Source organism: Labrus bergylta, chromosome 23, assembly GCF_963930695.1.
Source record: "Labrus bergylta chromosome 23, fLabBer1.1, whole genome shotgun sequence".
Lineage (NCBI taxonomy): Eukaryota > Metazoa > Chordata > Actinopteri > Labriformes > Labridae > Labrus > Labrus bergylta.
The window spans coordinates 19,243,058-19,260,014 of NC_089217.1; the positions used below are offsets into that span (position 1 = coordinate 19,243,058).

At 42.5% G+C, this 16,957-nt stretch overlaps 1 protein-coding gene across 4 annotated transcripts in view; it reads left to right on the top strand.

Moving 5' to 3' along the window:
* Nucleotides 1-8,277: 8,277 nt before the first annotated feature.
* kcnc2 (potassium voltage-gated channel, Shaw-related subfamily, member 2) overlaps nt 8,278-16,957 on the top strand; it is a 96,680-nt gene continuing 88,000 nt past the window's right edge. For 2 of the 4 annotated variants that reach the window (XM_065951326.1, XM_065951327.1), the window contains exon 1: nt 8,279-9,267. In XM_065951326.1, the coding sequence (XP_065807398.1) occupies nt 8,713-9,267 (555 nt within the window). In that variant the 5' untranslated portion in view covers nt 8,279-8,712. Of the gene's footprint in view, nt 9,268-16,957 lie in introns of all 4 variants that reach the window. The other 2 variants (XM_065951325.1, XM_020647151.3) reach the window with 2 other exon arrangements.

Genomic DNA, 16,957 nt, shown 5'->3' on the forward strand with positions numbered 1-16,957 from the left:
CCGACGTGGAGAGGCTTTTGACTCCAGGGCATAATGTGCATTTCACGATTACACTCGTTCCTTTAATTTCTTGGAAGGAAAAGTAATGGCTATACTTCCATTTAAAGAAGGCTACTTTTGGATTATTTGGGCTCGCCATTCCTGTTTCTCGTTGACTCATTTGTGTTGTTGTGTGTTCGACTATGCATGCTTTCGAATTTGTGTAAACAACACCCGCCCAAACTACCTCTGATTGGCTCACCATGAAATTTTTACTCTACCTCAGCCAATCGTCATCATTTATGCGGTTGTCTCGTGTCCGCACTCACCAAAGAGGAAGAACAGTAAGAAATATCTTTGCCACTCGGCTTAGAGATCTAGTTGGTCTGATGAAAAACAGCTTCAGTCATAGTAACGCGCCGCATTTTTTGGTACTGTAGTGGACATGCCAATCAGTAATAGTCCTGAGAGGACGTCTGAATCTGCCAAAATGAGGAAAATAATGTTTGTCTTTATGAGGAAGTTTTTGGTCTGTTGAATGTCTTCTTTTTTAAACTCTGCTATCAACGTTTTTATGAACCATGTTCAACATTTTACTGACTCTGAACTTTCATACACCTCTTTCCATCATTTTGTAAAGTGTCTCGAGATAACACTTGTTATGAGTTGACGCAGATTCTCGCCAAGCTTCAGTGTGCGAGACCTTCACTGGAGCCAAGCTGAAGGAAGTGTTGATGTTCCCCTCTGTATCCTGCAGATGGCGCCACAGGAACACAGTTACAGAAGATGCAACGAGGTAAAAGCGCTCAAAGACTTTGCACTTTGTGTCTGAGGCTCATGTCACGACACCAACACCAAATCTTCAGTTTTCCATTTTTTAAGGTGAGAAATAGATGAACATAGAAGTATAGAAGGATTTGTTGGAAATCACAAAAATTATTTGGATGCAGAAAAACTCCAGTCTTTGTTAATTCCTACTAAATGTAAGTACATATGTGAACTTCTCCAGAGTATCCTGTTAAAACAAACCAGCCTCTGTTGTCATAACTTATTATTAGACGCACAGAGTTTATTAATGGCTTTCTCTCGTGCAGCAGCAGGAAACAGATCAGGGATTCGTCATAAATTAGCTCGACTGTCTCAATTAGGACGGCAACATTTAATCAGCTCAGTTTGCTTCCTCTGGGATTTCTGCCTAATTCTATCCAAAGGCCCCTGGTTAGCAGGATAATGTGTTTGTGATTGCACTCCATGGCTGGAGACGGTGTTAAGAGCGTTTGCAGAAGAGCCTGCATGCACTGTTTAAAAAAAAACAATAAGAAGAAAAAAGTAATTCCCTTCAGCGCTCCCTGCAGGGCTGCACTGGTCCTCTAATCACACACAGTAGAAAAAAACCATTCCCAGGGGTGTTGGAGTGTTTATGAAGAGTTCTTGAGTGAAAGACTGAATGTTTACTCAGCAGTGTTTTATTGACTCACTTTGCATGCTCTGGTCAATCTGATGACTTGGTTTACATTGTTAGCGGAGTTCATGCTTCCCTGTGTGACGACCTGATGCTCTTGTAACATACTTTAATTCTCAAAGTTGTGAAAGGTAATCGGAAAAGATTTAGAATCGTAAACCTGTGATGGACAAAACTTCACAAAACGGGACTGTGAGAACCTCTTCATAGAAGAATCTCTCTCTCTTTTTTTTTTTTAAGATTTACTTTTGGGCTTTTTGTGCCTTTAATGGAGAGATAGGACAGTGGATACAGCTGGAAATCAGGGAGAGAGAGAGAAGGGAATGACATGCAGGAAAGGAGTCACAGGCTGGATTCAAACCTGGGCCGCCCGCTTGGAAGACTACAGCCTCCATACATGGGGCGCGCGCACTAACCACTGCGCCACCAGCGCCCCAGAATCTCTCTTTTTACCCATTTATTATCACGTGTATAAGAAATGGTCGGCTTTGGACCCAAACACAGTGTTGCTTAGTAGGGGTGGGAATCATCAGAGGCCTCACAATACGTTATTTAGGGCCCAAGCACTCAAAGAGTGAGCGAGGACCCTCGTGCCCGTGCCCAAAAACTCAACATATCTCGTTTTTTTTTTTGTTTGTTTTCTCTCGTAAATCTTGAACACGTGATTACTTATTTAAACACATGTAAACTCCATCGCCAGGGGGCTCTCAATCAAAACAATAACAAAAAAAATAACGGGGACGTAACATCCGGTGTTTCCATGGCAACGATAAACAAATCATGTCTGTCATCGCAGTGGCCACGACAAGACACGTCCTGTTACAACTATAAAATTACAGATTTCTCTGGTTTTGATAAACTGTTTAAAACATTGGAGGTAATGTAAGTACTCAACACAAAAATACATATTATACCTTTAAAATGTTTTTAAGCTATGTGATGAGAAATTTGTCCTAACTGGAAATGATCAGTTCATCTTCTTATCTTATATTTCAGAGTATGTCAGTATTCTCGAAAACACTTAGCTTTGTAAAATGCCCTGTTGCCGTCTTACTGTGACAACAAAAAAAACCCTCTCAACAGCATTTCATTATCTGTCAAGATGTCCAGCAACATAGTTTCTATTTTAACTTTCAGACAAAGAGTTGTCCTTTTGGATTGCTGAGCGTCTTCAAAGTCAGCAGGATTGTGTTGTCAGACCTGTGAGCAGGGAGGCAGAGGCACTGTGCTTCATCAGATATAAAACCAGCAGACAGTCGGAGCAGGACGACGCTGAAAGTTCAGACGGTAAAGGTCAGAAGACTCTCTCTGCTTCTGTCTGACGAGGTCGCTGCTCTGTAGTTCCCTGAAAGGAAAAACAGTATTTATCATCATCCAATTAATTTCTCTGAATACTGGACTATGATCCAATCGTCTTGTCTTTGTCTTTATTCTATTAACCAGAATTTAGTCTGTCTTTTTGCCTGTTTTCTTTATATTCATGATAAGAAGCTGGAATTGATAAAGGATCCTTTTGTGCACCGAGGCCGGGATCAGGTTCTTTTATTCAGCCCTTTTTCTCCCTGTTGAATAAGGTTTGAAAAAAGGGTTTTCATCCCTTGCAAGAAAACATGATCATGATCATATCACGCTGTTTTCTTTCATTGAGTGAACCTGAATTTAAAACCCGTCGAGGCTGCCTGTCTCGCCCGCAGCCCCTCTGGGACTGATCCTGTGACTCTACTTGGGGAAGATGGACTGGCCAAGGACCCTGGCTTTCCATAGACTTTCCTACCTCTTTTTTTTTGTTTCCTGTATTCTCCAGTTCCCGATAAAGATCAGCAATCTGGCTGCTCTATTTTTAGTAAAGACATAACAGGGAGGGAGGAGTAGGGGAAGAGACTCTGAATGCTGTTTGCTTCCTGTATCATTCAGTGCGAGGATGCCTGTTTATAGGCAAGGACCATCCTGACCCACAGTAGGCCTCAATACTTCATCCTCTGTGATGAATGGCATCATTAGGAAAACATTAAAAGACCTCAACACCCCAATTTCTAAATTCACCATCTGGCTCATTTTAAACTGAAATTGGAAGCAGCAGGTCGTGGAAAAATGAATAATTGCTCCCATAGTCAACGTTTTTCAAAGAGTTTGTGTACTGTGTGACCTAAATTGACCTCTGCTAAGGATCGTTAAATGTTAAAGTTGTAAAGTTGACCCTGTTCTCAAGCGACACTGAAAACTGTAATTTATATAGAATTATTTATTCTCTGCAGGGTGACCGGGTGCATTCACAATCGTACGACCCTGCTCGTGTCATCTGAGGCTGATGGGAGTGGCTTTTTTTTCCAGTTAAGAAAAGGTTGGCAAAAATGTTTCAAAGAGGACATATTATCCCCCTCCTCCACCTTTTCAAACAGTCCCCCTGTGGTCTAAATGAAACATCTGTGCTGTGCTTTGGTCAAAATATCACATGAATCAAGCACCAGAGGAGGTTTGTGACCCTGTATAAACCAGCTCTCTCTGAACGCTCCGTTTTGGTGTGTGTGTCTCTTTAAATGCAATGACACCCCCCACCCCCCCCCGAGTTTTCCCAGAAGACATCACTCCTCTTTAGCGAGAATAAAAATGGCCGACCTGCTCAAAAGTTTTGTTCTAGGCTGAGGTTGGAGTCCATGGATGGAGATATCAGGGGAGGGGATATTTTTTACCAGAATCCCACTGTGACATCACAATGAGAGCACATTTGAAACTGAGCATTTTATCTCTGTGTTGTAAGACTTATGCAGACTATAAACAATTGACTGGATGGGTTTATTTCACATTTTATGTGTCTGTAGACACTCAGGTTACAAAAATATATGTTCAAAAACACTGTAACAGTGCATGTTTCATATGTCCCCTTTAACAAACATAGCATAGCTCTCTCTCTCTCTCTTTCTGTCTCTCTCTCTGTCTATCTGTCTCTCTCTTTCTGTCTCTCTCTCTCTCTCTCTCTCTCTCATTCACACACTGAATAATTGTGTTTAGCTCTGTGTGGATTTCAGCACCATGGACAGAGAACAGATGCACAATTATCAACAATCACTTGTTTTAACTTCACAGAAAATAAATAAAAGTATTGACATATTTTTTTTTTTTAGCTGGTAACCAACATTTGTTTAAAACCCAACAAAGCTGTAGTCAAATTTGACACATCATAGGTAATTAAATTACCTATGATGTGTCAGAGGCCAGCCAAGCAGAGGGTCCGCAATCAGATGTTTTGAATTTGTACAGACTTTTGGCAGTCTTTTTGAAACAGGTTCACACAAATGTTCTTTGAAAGCTCTACAGGAAGTTTGAAGGTAATCACACATTTACATCCCCAAAAGATATTGAAACCATCATCCTTCTTTGTCGTTGAATTTTGCATGAAAGTTCCTGATCTATCTGGATGCACACTTAGTTTTAGTTTTTTAAGTATTTGTATCACGGTAGGAAACACGCCGTAAGAAACTTCTCTCTGCTGCTGCTGTCATAGTGATGACATAACTGGTTCATTGTTGGTCATTAAGTTGAAGAATATTCATGTTGACTAACTTATTACACAGTGTCACTCATTCCAGCCATATTTTCCTTCCACTGAAGAAGTGTAAACAGTTTGAGCCTGTAAGGCTCCTCAAACACTGCACAATGTTTTATAAATCTGTTACGTTAACTTCATTGTGAGGTTCTGTTCCTCTGATGAAATAATTATGTTTCTCTGGATAACAAATCTGGTGTTTGTGTGTAAAGCCCTGGCACTATAAAGGAAAACAAGCAAAGTATCTCTTGGACATTTATCGTATCTTTTTTTTTATATTTCCTTAACATATGTTGTTGTTGTGATTTTGCTGCAGTAGCAGAAGGGTATCAATGTCTTGTGTGCTGACTCTGCGTCCCCTCGTCTCATCTCATGTTAGCTCTACAATAGCGACTGTAGGACCAGATGCGTACCCACAAAGCAGCTAATAATACTCCTGTGTTGTTGTTCCCACAGTGTATGTATGCTAAACATTTTCAGGGTTTCACTTTCACTTTTTTTTTTACACTGTTTGACTATTTTCTCTAGAATCTCACAGCACATCTTTAACATAGGCCGTATAATAAGATAGACGGAGCAACAGCCACCTAGGCGTGATGTCAAAAGATTTAGAGCGCCGCAGTATAGGTCATAAATCCTGCCTCCTCCATTATTAACAGCTGGCACATGGGTCAAACTATAAAGTCAAATTAGTTTTTGTCAAAACCAGATTTTGTGGTGATGGTTGGTTATTGGTGTACTGATTTAAGCCCAAGCGTTCATGAGTCTGTGTTGTTTTGTTTTGATTAGTTATTTGATGCTAAAAACAACGGATGTAAAGTCATGATCGACAGCTCTGTAGAAAAATGCGACAGTGTTCTCAACTGGATTAGCGAGTAGAGGAGGACAGTGGGTGTCTTCTTCAACCCCACTCAACAATCTGTTCTGCAGTGGACCGTACCAACCTGAGGGGTCTTTGATGTTGTTTTGGTACGTGAAATGTGTGTTTTGGTTAGCAGAAAGGGGCTGGTCGTCAACACCGCAGCAGTCTTTACTTTACAACTTTGGCTCCAGATTATTCCACCAGAGGTATGTCAGCGCTCATGTTGGGGGGTATTTATAACAAGAGGAGGTGGAGACACATCGTCCATCTTTATTTGCGTGGGCCCTTTCTGAAAAGCCAGTTCAGTATGGAGTGCGGACTTTTCTGTAGGAGGTTTCAGTAAATTCATGGACCCTCGTGGTCATTCAGTAAGCATTTTTTGGGTCCACCTCAGTAGACTGAACGATACTTCAGGGTTTTGTGCAGGATGGTTTGGATGCATCCTTTCAGGCAATGAGTTGTATCTTAACACCCACAATGCTGTGCGAAATTAAATGTAAAAACATCACTTCACCAAATCAAAACAAACGAAGATCGGTTCAGGTAACACGCCTTTCAAATGTTAAGTTGTTCATAAAATTGAAATGCAATGTGAAGTTTTGTATTATTTATTGAGCCATCGTGCAGATCACAACTGAGTTGGAGTGTCAATAACATGAGGCGGGTTAATGATGTCACTTCTGCACTGAATGAATCAGGTGAAGTAGGAACAAATATCGGCCTACTGAACAGTAGGTCCTAATAGGATACAGCACGGAGAGAAGGGACCGTCTACTGTCAGACTGTGTAGGCACCCACCCAGTGGTCTGGTCTGGAGCTGGTGTGCTGACTCTGCATCCTCTTTTCTTGTCTCCTTTCAGCCTTGCACTAACTGTAGCACCAGCTGCTTACAGCAAAGCTTACTAATCAGTCAGTTACAATACTCGCGTCTTGGTTGTGTTTGTCTGTCCTACAAAGGGTTTCATAGGAACTATTTGTAATACTATTTTCTCTACGATCAGACAACCTATCCTCCAAAGAGTGAGCTATTAAGATCTTAAAGGTAAAAGACAAGTCCATCTCCCTTTACTTCATTTTTACAGCTAAAAACTCGACAAATGTAAATCTCTGCAAGTGTCTCTAAAGTTCCAAACAATTACAACCCTGGATGGATTAATTAAATTTGAACCAGGTGGGATTGTAGCGCAGTTCTGTTGCATCTATTTGCCCAATAACCTCAGTTAAACATGCTGAAGAGCCATTACAGTCTGCACCACAACATGGCAGAGTTACTCATACTGAAATCCAAGTCATATTTTTGTTTAGTTTGATGTTTTTTTTTTTATTTTTTGCCTTAATGGGATGGACAGCTGTAGAGAGATTGGAAACATTGGGAGGTAAGAGTGGGGGGGTGACATGCAGCTAACGGCCGAGGCTGAATTCCACCTCTCAGCCTCTGAGGCGAGGAGTACAGCCTCTGTACATGGAGCGGTCAACACAACAGCTTGACTAAACTTTAGTAAACAATAGCAATGAATCAAGAAGTGTATTGTTTTTAAATGTTAATTTAATCCCAGAATTGAAAAGCAGAAAGAAACTCTATTTCTCTCCAAATGTGATCAGGACGAGTAATTACTCAGAGGGAATCATGATGCATGTAATTATAGACGAGCTGCCTGCAGTGTCTTCTCCATGATTGAGATGTGCACAGACTCCCTAAAGATGTCACTCTTTCCTCCTCTTACTCTGTGAAGAGTGGAGACTGTCCATGTAGACAGCTGCCTTCTGCTCAACAAACGTTCAGTTTCAAGAGTTTTCACTATCACTCTGACATTTTTTTAAATACTTGTATCATAGCTTACTTATGTGTTTGGAAGATAAATACAGTAGAGACATCATGCCTGCATAATAATTGCATGATTTGTCCTGAGGTGTTTTCATCTGCAGACATTCAAGGATCCCTAAATCTACATTCGGAAGATCATAACGGCCGTCACTCATCTCCCTTTAGAGCTCAATCTTTATAATCTTTATACTGCGATGAAGCGATGAAACACAATCAAAGACTTATAAACATAACTGATTCCATTTCATGTCTGTAAAAACGATCCATTCCATTATGCCAGAGTTATAAAACTGTTTGGGTGTTGTTCTTGTGGGGGTTAGATAGTCTCACATGTCTGCTGAGAGATGAAGGTCGCATATAAAAATAAGAACTCTATTCTTGGTACCTCTGCTTTTTAATTCCACTTACTTATATTACTTATTAACTGAGTGTTTTTCAGCACTTAATGTCGGTACTCTAATTTGCTGATATAGTTAACTAAAAGAGCTCCAAACGAGACGACATGGACCCACTCGTTTCTTTGTTCTTTAATTTCCCCGAAGCCAACTTCTCCAGATTCTCTGAAACAAACAGCATTTGACTTTAAGAGAGTGATGAGTGCAGAAGAGACACTGTTGTTTTCAAAGGAGAGTTACATATTTTGGAGTAACGCGCTCGACGCTGACAGGCGGTCGTGCGTCTTGGAGAGGGCAGGGACGCCGGAGACGCGCAACGGCGGCAGCAGCGAGCGCAGTGTGTTTGGAGCCACCGGTTGAGATCATTCAACACTCCGAGCGCTGACTGTCTGAGCGGGCTGTGGAATACAAATCGACGACCCCCACCTCCCCAAAACCCCTAAAACAACAACGATGGACATCCTCCTTGGATCCCTGATTAGCAAAGAAAGTGTCGGATGATGGAAATTGGAGCTGCTGCGCATCACAATCCTGAAGCTTCTTTAAACAGGACTGTGGGTGTGTGCGCGTCGGGCTCGCTGTTACCTCCGGACTGCACTCGCCAACTTCCCCCGCTTTTCATCAAGTCATGTCTTATACAGAGCGATGGGCAAGTTTGACGACAACGAGAGGATAATCCTCAACGTCGGCGGCACAAGGCACGAGACCTACAAGACCACCCTGAAGACCCTGCCGGGGACGCGACTGGCCCTGCTCGCCTCCGACTCGGACATCGACTCCGTGCTGGATCAGCTGCAACAAGTCCCCGGCTTCATCGAGTACAACGCGCGGACCAACGAGTACTTTTTCGACCGCCACCCGGGCGTCTTCGCCTACGTGCTCAACTATTACCGTACAGGGAAACTCCACTGCCCGGCGGATGTGTGCGGACCGCTGTTCGAGGAGGAGCTCTCCTTCTGGGGCATCGATGAGACGGACGTGGAGCCCTGCTGCTGGATGACATACCGGCAGCACCGGGACGCGGAGGAGGCTCTGGACGTGTTCGAGCTTAACGTTGACAACGGGGACGATGACGACGAGATAGGGAAGAGGCTCGGGATTGAGGATGTGGCTGCAGACGGGAATGTCAGCCTGTGGAGGAAGTGGCAGCCAGTCATCTGGAATCTATTCGAGGATCCGTACTCCTCCAGGGCGGCGCGGGTAAGGGCGCAGCGCTGCGTGTGGAGCTCTCCAAACATACACAGTAACCCTACTTTACACCTCACAGCCCTTCAGAGCATCTTCCGTTTCATTCACAGTAACACACTCTTTACCACGAATATAGGAGCAACCTTTCTGAGCCCCAAATCTTCTCTGAAAGAGTAAAAAAAAGTAGTTTATAAGTTTGTGTTAAGTTGCAAAAAAAAGCTTCCCTGGAGAAATAAAATATGTTGAAGTGTTTTGATCATTTTTGTCCAACCTTTGATTTTATTTTAATTATAGTTAACATTTTAATCGTATTATTCTCTCTACTGAAGACTTCTGAGTCTGATTTGGAAACAGATGCAGCTGCCACTTAAAAACAAAAGCACATTATTCCATTTACCAGGAGCACACAAGGTGTTAACACTCTGCCAGGATGGATATTCATAGCAGCAGGGTATTTTAGGTGTGTATGTCTGTGCCAAAGACAGGCTCTATCCTACATTTGTTGCCCTCTGATGCTGTTTATTTTGGAGATGCATCCGATATTTCTGTGTTACTCCGTCTTTCCAATAAGAAGGGATTTGTGTTTATTGGGTTAGAGCTCCAGGAATATCAATTCATCAGTCACAGCGTGCTCGTTGCCTCTTTAGGATCTCATTTAATGCTCCAACCTGCATGCCTGAATTTTCACAGATTTCTGTAATTTACACAAAAGAATGTGTTGGACTTTTATCTTTTTTCAGATTTAGAGCAGCACCCCATGCTTTGAATAGATACACTTAAAGGCCCTATGGGGTATCTTTGTATTCTCTTTTTTTCACCATTCTCAAGTTTTTTTTCACTCTCGGGCACAATGGTGAAAAATCCTGATTTGAGACGACATTCAGAAGCTCTGAAATGTATTTCCAGTCTCTGTAAATATGTATCACAAGCCGGTTGGATGGGGAAAGGTTTCATTCAGTGTGTGTTTAATGAGCTCTATATCAACAAGTCTGCAACAGTTGTCTATAAAGAGCACATCCTCACTGTCTGTCTCCTTAAGCTGCTGCTGAATTCTGGGTAATAGCTCCTTTTTTCAAAGAGTGTTTCTTTTCGGTGACGTTCGAACTCTTCCTCAGACGTCACTTATTTCTGAATTCTGAATAACTGGCAGCGCATTGATCCCTCGCTGACAGACCGAGGTGTTAAAGGAGCGAGCGACTGCTGGCTTTAATGCCGTGTTGTGTGAATGGAACCTTAACGACCACGCAAATGTCTTCATGGTGTGATGAAAACACAACAGTGAGCATCAAATCTTCAATCCAGCCAGGTTGGAACTGAATGAAGGGAATAATTTAATAATTATTCAATAATTAAACTCAGAAAAAAATGTTTTATTAGCTGACAATAAGTGAACTACCTGCTGTGACATCACTGGTGTAGGCGTGGCCAGGTATGACATCACTTTTGAGTTTACTCCCCTAGAGAGAGCCGAGTTATTTAATGACACGGGTTCATATTTTATGTTTTTTTGGGGGGCTTTTCATGCCACCATGTTTAGAGACAGGAAAGTACATAGAGTTGGAAATCAAGGAGATAGAGAGTGGGGAACACTAAACAGATCTGAACCAGGACTGTCCCCCCCCAAGGACCACACATGGGGTTTAGTGACCAACCACTAGGCCACCTCAGACGACATGTTTTTTCCTGTTTTCCTGCTTTTTGCCTGTTATTAAGAGACAGGACAGTGGATAGAGTCAGAAATCAAGAGAGAGAGATAGAGAGAGAGGGGAATGACATGCGGGAAAGGAACCACAGGTCTGTGCCTCTGTACATGGGGCATGCATACACTACTCACGAGGCTACCGGTGCCCCTAGATGACATGTTTTTGACCCTTTTGAGAGCTAATGCCTTTCCTTCCATTTTCATACCTTATACTGTTGTTTACAGCAGAGGTCATTTTCATGCTTTTATTTTGCATTTTTCCTCCATTAGTGCGCCTGTAGCCAAAAACAATATTAGCATTATAGATCATCTAGGATCAAACTTTTTCATAGCCCTGGTTTCCTTTCTACATACGACCCTCAGAGAGAACGAGAGCTCAGTATTATTGGCAAAGAAACAAGTCCAGGTTCGTTTCTGCTGTGGTTACATCACTCCTCCTCTTCATTGTCTACAGGTCACTGTTTGAACAGAACTACGAGGACTTGTTTTTTTTTTTTTGGGGGGGGGAGTCATTTTTTACTTTATTGGAAAGGACAGCTGAAGAGAGATAGGAAATGTTGAGAGGAGAGAGTAGGGGATGATAGCAGCAAAAGGCGGTAGTCGGATTTGAACCCACGATCGCTGCAACGAGGACTACAGCCTCTGTACATGGAGTGTGCGACATAACCACTAGACTACCGGAACCCCACATGGACTGTTGTATGAGATTTAAATGTTTGAGGAAGGGAAGAAGTGTTCACAGATTATAAGTCCTCATCAGATGGTTTATTTCTGTGGACTTAGGGTGAAATTCGACACATGTGCTTCTGTGAAACACCGACTTTATCTCATGGTAGTTTGTGAAATAGCAGCTAAAATTAGTGTACAGAATCATAAACAGGAACATGAATTTCCTCCTGGTTGCACTTATTCTGTCAGCACACTTTCAAACTAATGACTTTCACTTTGAGTCTGTAACACGGAAAACTTTTGGAAGTAAAGTGACTTTGAATAGATAAGGAAGAATAGGTGACGTTTAGCCAAACAAACAGTGACACACGGGAGAGGAAAGAAAAGAGACCTGAGTCAGACGACTGTGTGAGATCAAAAGTTCAAGTTGAATAAGTGTACCTGACATGAATGACGTTAACGTGACATGCCTTACATCACTCTGAAACAACAATCTGCCTCTAATCATAACCACACTGTGATCCCTGTGTAGTTGTGCTAATTCAGGGATTCACAAATTGTGCCATGTCGAGGTCCGTCAGTTAGGTCCAGACTTTTATCGTCCCGATCATATCTTTTTCAACTTCTGCTTTCTCGCAAAAACGTGTTGTGTGTCCTGAGCAGTGTGTCCTTTACTGCTTCATTTAGCTTGATTTACTGTTTGGAAACACTGTCACAGGTTTTGTGCCCTGAAGGCTGCTGGGAATGTGCTTTGTGCCAATATTATGTTGTTTGGTCACATTGACTGAAAACCAAACGCTTTGTTTTACAGGCACAAAATAAACTTTAACACGGTCTGCCGATGACCTAGCGTTTAGGTCGCGACCATATATAGACTGTGAATATTAATGAACGAAGCCTGAGTGACGTCACCCGCCTGTTCCTGCAGGGGGCGCTGGAGGTTCATCGGCAGCAGCCGCCATGTTGGAAATCCTGTCTCAGCCTAACTTTCAATCGACCTAACGACAGGCTGAGAACTGGAGCTGAGGCGGGTTTTAAACCTCTTGACGAAACGTTACATCTTGCTCACCTGTCAATCATGTCAGCTATGCACCTAACTATGAATAACACGTATTGTTTTCAAAATCAAAAAGTAGCCTTTAAAAAAAAAAAACTGTTCATTGTGTGCCTGTGATGACATAACTAATCAGACCTATGTAGTTTTTTTGTACCAGGCTGTAAACATGTTAATTTATGCTGTAAAAACTGCTTTTTTGCCAGTCATGTGTATGTGACTTTCTGTGTTCCTGGAGCCAGCCTCTAGTGGACACTCAGCGAACTGCAAGATTTTGCACTTCCCCATTCTTTTTTAAGACCAGTGGTTGCCGCTTGGTCGCGACATATGTACAGAGAGACTCCAAGCAGGCGGCCCGGGTTCAAATCTGACCTGCTGTTCTTTTGTCCTGCATGTCATTCCCCACTAGCTCCCTGGTTTCCTCCTCTAGTCACTGTCCAACATTTAACAGTAAATACATTTGTGTGAAATCTGTGCAGAGGAGAACAAGAAAACATGTACTTTCCTGACGATGTCACGATCAGGTGTGAGGAATGGAAACTATGCATTTAGGGAAGAGGTGAATTGATCTTTGAATGACACCTTCAGTTTATTATTTATGCCAAGATAACATCCATTTTTACAGAAAAATGGCATTTCAAGATATGAATCGAGTAGAAAGTGACTTTTCTTTTTTTCAAGAGTTGAAGTTTTTTCCTGATTTGAGGTCACAAGTCTGTTTGGCCTTTTGATTCAATAAATATTGAGCTGTTTCTTCTGCCTCCCATTTCTAGAAACTGTCTTCAGTCTTGATTTTGAATAGAAGTAGCTGTGTGTGAGTGCGTGCGTGCGTGCGTGCGTGCGTGTGGTTCTGGCACTGACCTCGCCTCGTATCAATTATCCCTCCTTTCGCCCTCCTCTGGCAATCCATCAGGAAACTTTCAGCCAGGATGGCAGCAGGTCTGTAAGCTGTAGTGATTCAGGATGTCTACTTTATAATTACAAGATCTGTTTAGAGTGTTTTACTTAACGTAATGCAATACATCAGATACTTTAAAGTTGATAACATGAAGTTAAAGTTACAACTTCAAACTGACCACATTGTTCTTATAGACCTGCTGCTTCTTGTACTCCTCCACTAAGTCTCCTTTGTGATTTCTTGGAAACATGTTTGGCACTTGGCCTGCCGACAGAGGGACGAGCGGGAACGTATCGGAGGTAAATATTGAGTTGGTATGGTTGGCAGAAGGCAGTCGGCGCAGCTGAATGCTTGTGTTTACAACTCGCATACTTCTGTCTCTGTGCACCGACTCGCCCCCAGTGTGCACACACACACACACACACACACACACACACACACACACACACACACACACATAGATGAAGTCATGCCACTGTTGTCTGCATGTGAAGCTCAGTCCCTGATGGCCAAGATGCTCCACCTGCAGCCATGTTGTTGACCCGCCTTGAGGCCTAAATGTTTTCTTCTTATTAAAAAGCTAGCTCTTTCTTTTTGATAACCTTTTAATTAGACGAAACTGAAACACACAGAGAGAGGCGAGAGGATTCCAGTGCATGTGTGAGAAGAAGAGAGGGGATGTGTAGTGTGTCTAAAAGCAGTCCCTTGAGGGCGCTAATCCCGCCCCCTGACAAGGCGTTAGGAGACACTAATGTGGAATTATCCTCCATGGAAATGAAAGGTGTGATTTCAGAGTGCTAACCCGTGCCAGCTGAAAGCTCAGTCCTCTTACAAGTTCACCTTTGACCCTGACAGAGAGGAGAAGATGCTATTAACTGTAAAGTGCTCTTTAATAGCAGACTTTAAAGTCGGCACAGTGTGGTGGACTGAAGGAAAGATGGATGGATCATATACATCTGAACAGTTATAATCTGCACAAAGGCTCAAAAGCACATCAGCACTATGACATGATACCAGAAAAGTAAACAATAGTGATACCTGTTTCGATACCACAGCAACAAAAATAGAAGTCCGAGGCATCCCAAATTTAGAAATATCTTGTTTTTTTGTGACCACAATTTACAAGCAAACTCCTGCACACAATGTAGTCATGCAGTTTCAGACAGTGTCCCCTCTCCTGCTTTCTGTGTTTGTTAATAGACGAGAACAAGACTTTTATGTCGGAATGAGACGCCGAAAAGACAATTTGAACGGAGCACTCTACCGGAGCACTCGGTCTCTCTTCTTTTCTCGCTGCAACTTTCAGATTAAAATACGACTGAAGATCTGTAGTTTTTCAGTGCTTTTCGATACCAACTGAAAATCAAACGTGGAGATTTTAGCATTTTAAAATAAGTGGCATCAAAAAGTATTGAAGTGTCAAGCATTTTGAGACTTGTGTTAAGACACTGCAACTGTTTGAAGTCGTCTAAACCTTCTACGTCTCCAGGTCAAATTATGAGTCGTACTCCACGGGTCTATCCTTAAAAATCATTGGCTGTAGTTTGAATGTAAATAAGTATAGAGTTTAGAGAAGACAAAATGTTAATGAGGAGACTTGAGCTTCTTTCACTCCTGAACATTTCCTGACATCGTACCGGTGAGCTGCATGTGAGGCGAGCTGATGTGTTGACTCAGGAGGTAAAGGTCAGGAACATTAACACCATGTAGTGCGTGAGATGACGGCTTTTATATTTGCAATCAGTGCAAAGAATAGTCTAAAAACATGTAGCATTGATATAAAGGCACCAACTGCCATCGTCAGCCATCTTGGATTTGTTGTCAACAGTACACTGTGACTTCCGCAGCATCATGATCTGCCCTCCTGAGACTACCAAAGCTCCTCTTGTCCAGTAGGAACAATCTCCTACTTTAAGGGACAAAAGTGAAAAGGGAGCTCGGGAAAATGTCAGAGGCACGCTGTCCTGACATTTTCTAGAAATCGTCAAGATAGCATGTCTGAAAAGTGTGTTTAGAATTTCATTAGTCGAGAGATCCTGATCCTGCCATTAGACAATAAAGTTATAATCTGGAAGATTTTTCACTGAAACAAATGTTCGGTAAGTCACTTGAAATATTCGGGGCGTACTGCTTTTCATTGGTCAGCTGTTGCTAAACGAACCAAAAACACAGAGAGTGAAACAGTCAGACCTCTGTTGAGGGATGATGAAGAGGGATAGGAATGAGGTCCATAAACATACCTGTATTCACAGCATTACCTGCAGCCAAAGGGAACACATTTAGGTCTTTGAAATACCAAAGAGTTACTCATCAAATATTCACTGCTATATGAGGGATGACAAGAAACCACAGAGGAAGAAACATAGATCCAGGTGCAGCAGAAAAGATGTGGTTCCCTGCATCTTAACCTCCGAACAGAAGAGGCCTCGCAAACAAGCTGAAACCTTTAGTGCATAAAGGTAGATCAAGTACCAGATTGAGAATTATTGTACCTATCCTGACGTGCTCTTTTAAATGCGGTGCATTAAGGGAGGGAGTTCATGCAAAAAAATATTCTTTGCAACTGGAAGGCAATGACGCAAACGCTAAAAAAGCAGAAGTCCTCTTCATCGTGGTGTCATTTGTTGACATTGTTCATTTATTTTATCCTAACTAATATGACAAATGTTCCACCACAGCAGCAGCTTCACTAACAGCTTCATAACAGACGTTGTTGGATCTGTGGCTGTCATCAGTTTCTCGAGGTGAGCTGAAAAAACCCAAAAGACTCATCTCTCCTTTTTAACCAGCTCATCTATGAGTGTGCATGTGCCAGCAGTGAGCGTTAGCAGGCGTGCTGCTCTGCACTCCCCACGCTCTTTCTATTGTTGTAGTCATCCTGTTCTCTCCTCGCTCTCAGTGCTACCTCTCTAATCTGCACGCAGCGTGGTTTTTTTTTAACGGCCACTGTCGACGTGTGTTCGCCCGTCTGTGTGAGATACAGTCAGAGTTTCCTGTATGTTTATGATCCTGCAAAAGAAAAATACAGAGATTATGTATATGGCTGTTTTCTGTGTATGTGTGTGTAGGTGTTTGTGTTCTCCAATGTGTTAACCTGTTTGTTTGTCCCTCTCATGTCTCTGTAGTTGGCCATTTCTGGATTTGGATGGTAACAATCAAATAAATAAAACAACACCCACCACCTTTTTTCATTTCCCATGTCTGCGCTCTGAGACAGAGGTTTAACTGATGCCTGACTCTGTAGTCCCCCCCACCCCCTACACCTCACCCTCACCCTCACCCACGCACCCCCCCCCCCCCATCTTACCATGAACCCATCTGAGTCTGCAGCTTGCTTTCTTCCACTTAAGAGGTTAAAAACCCAAACCGTCTGGGTGCC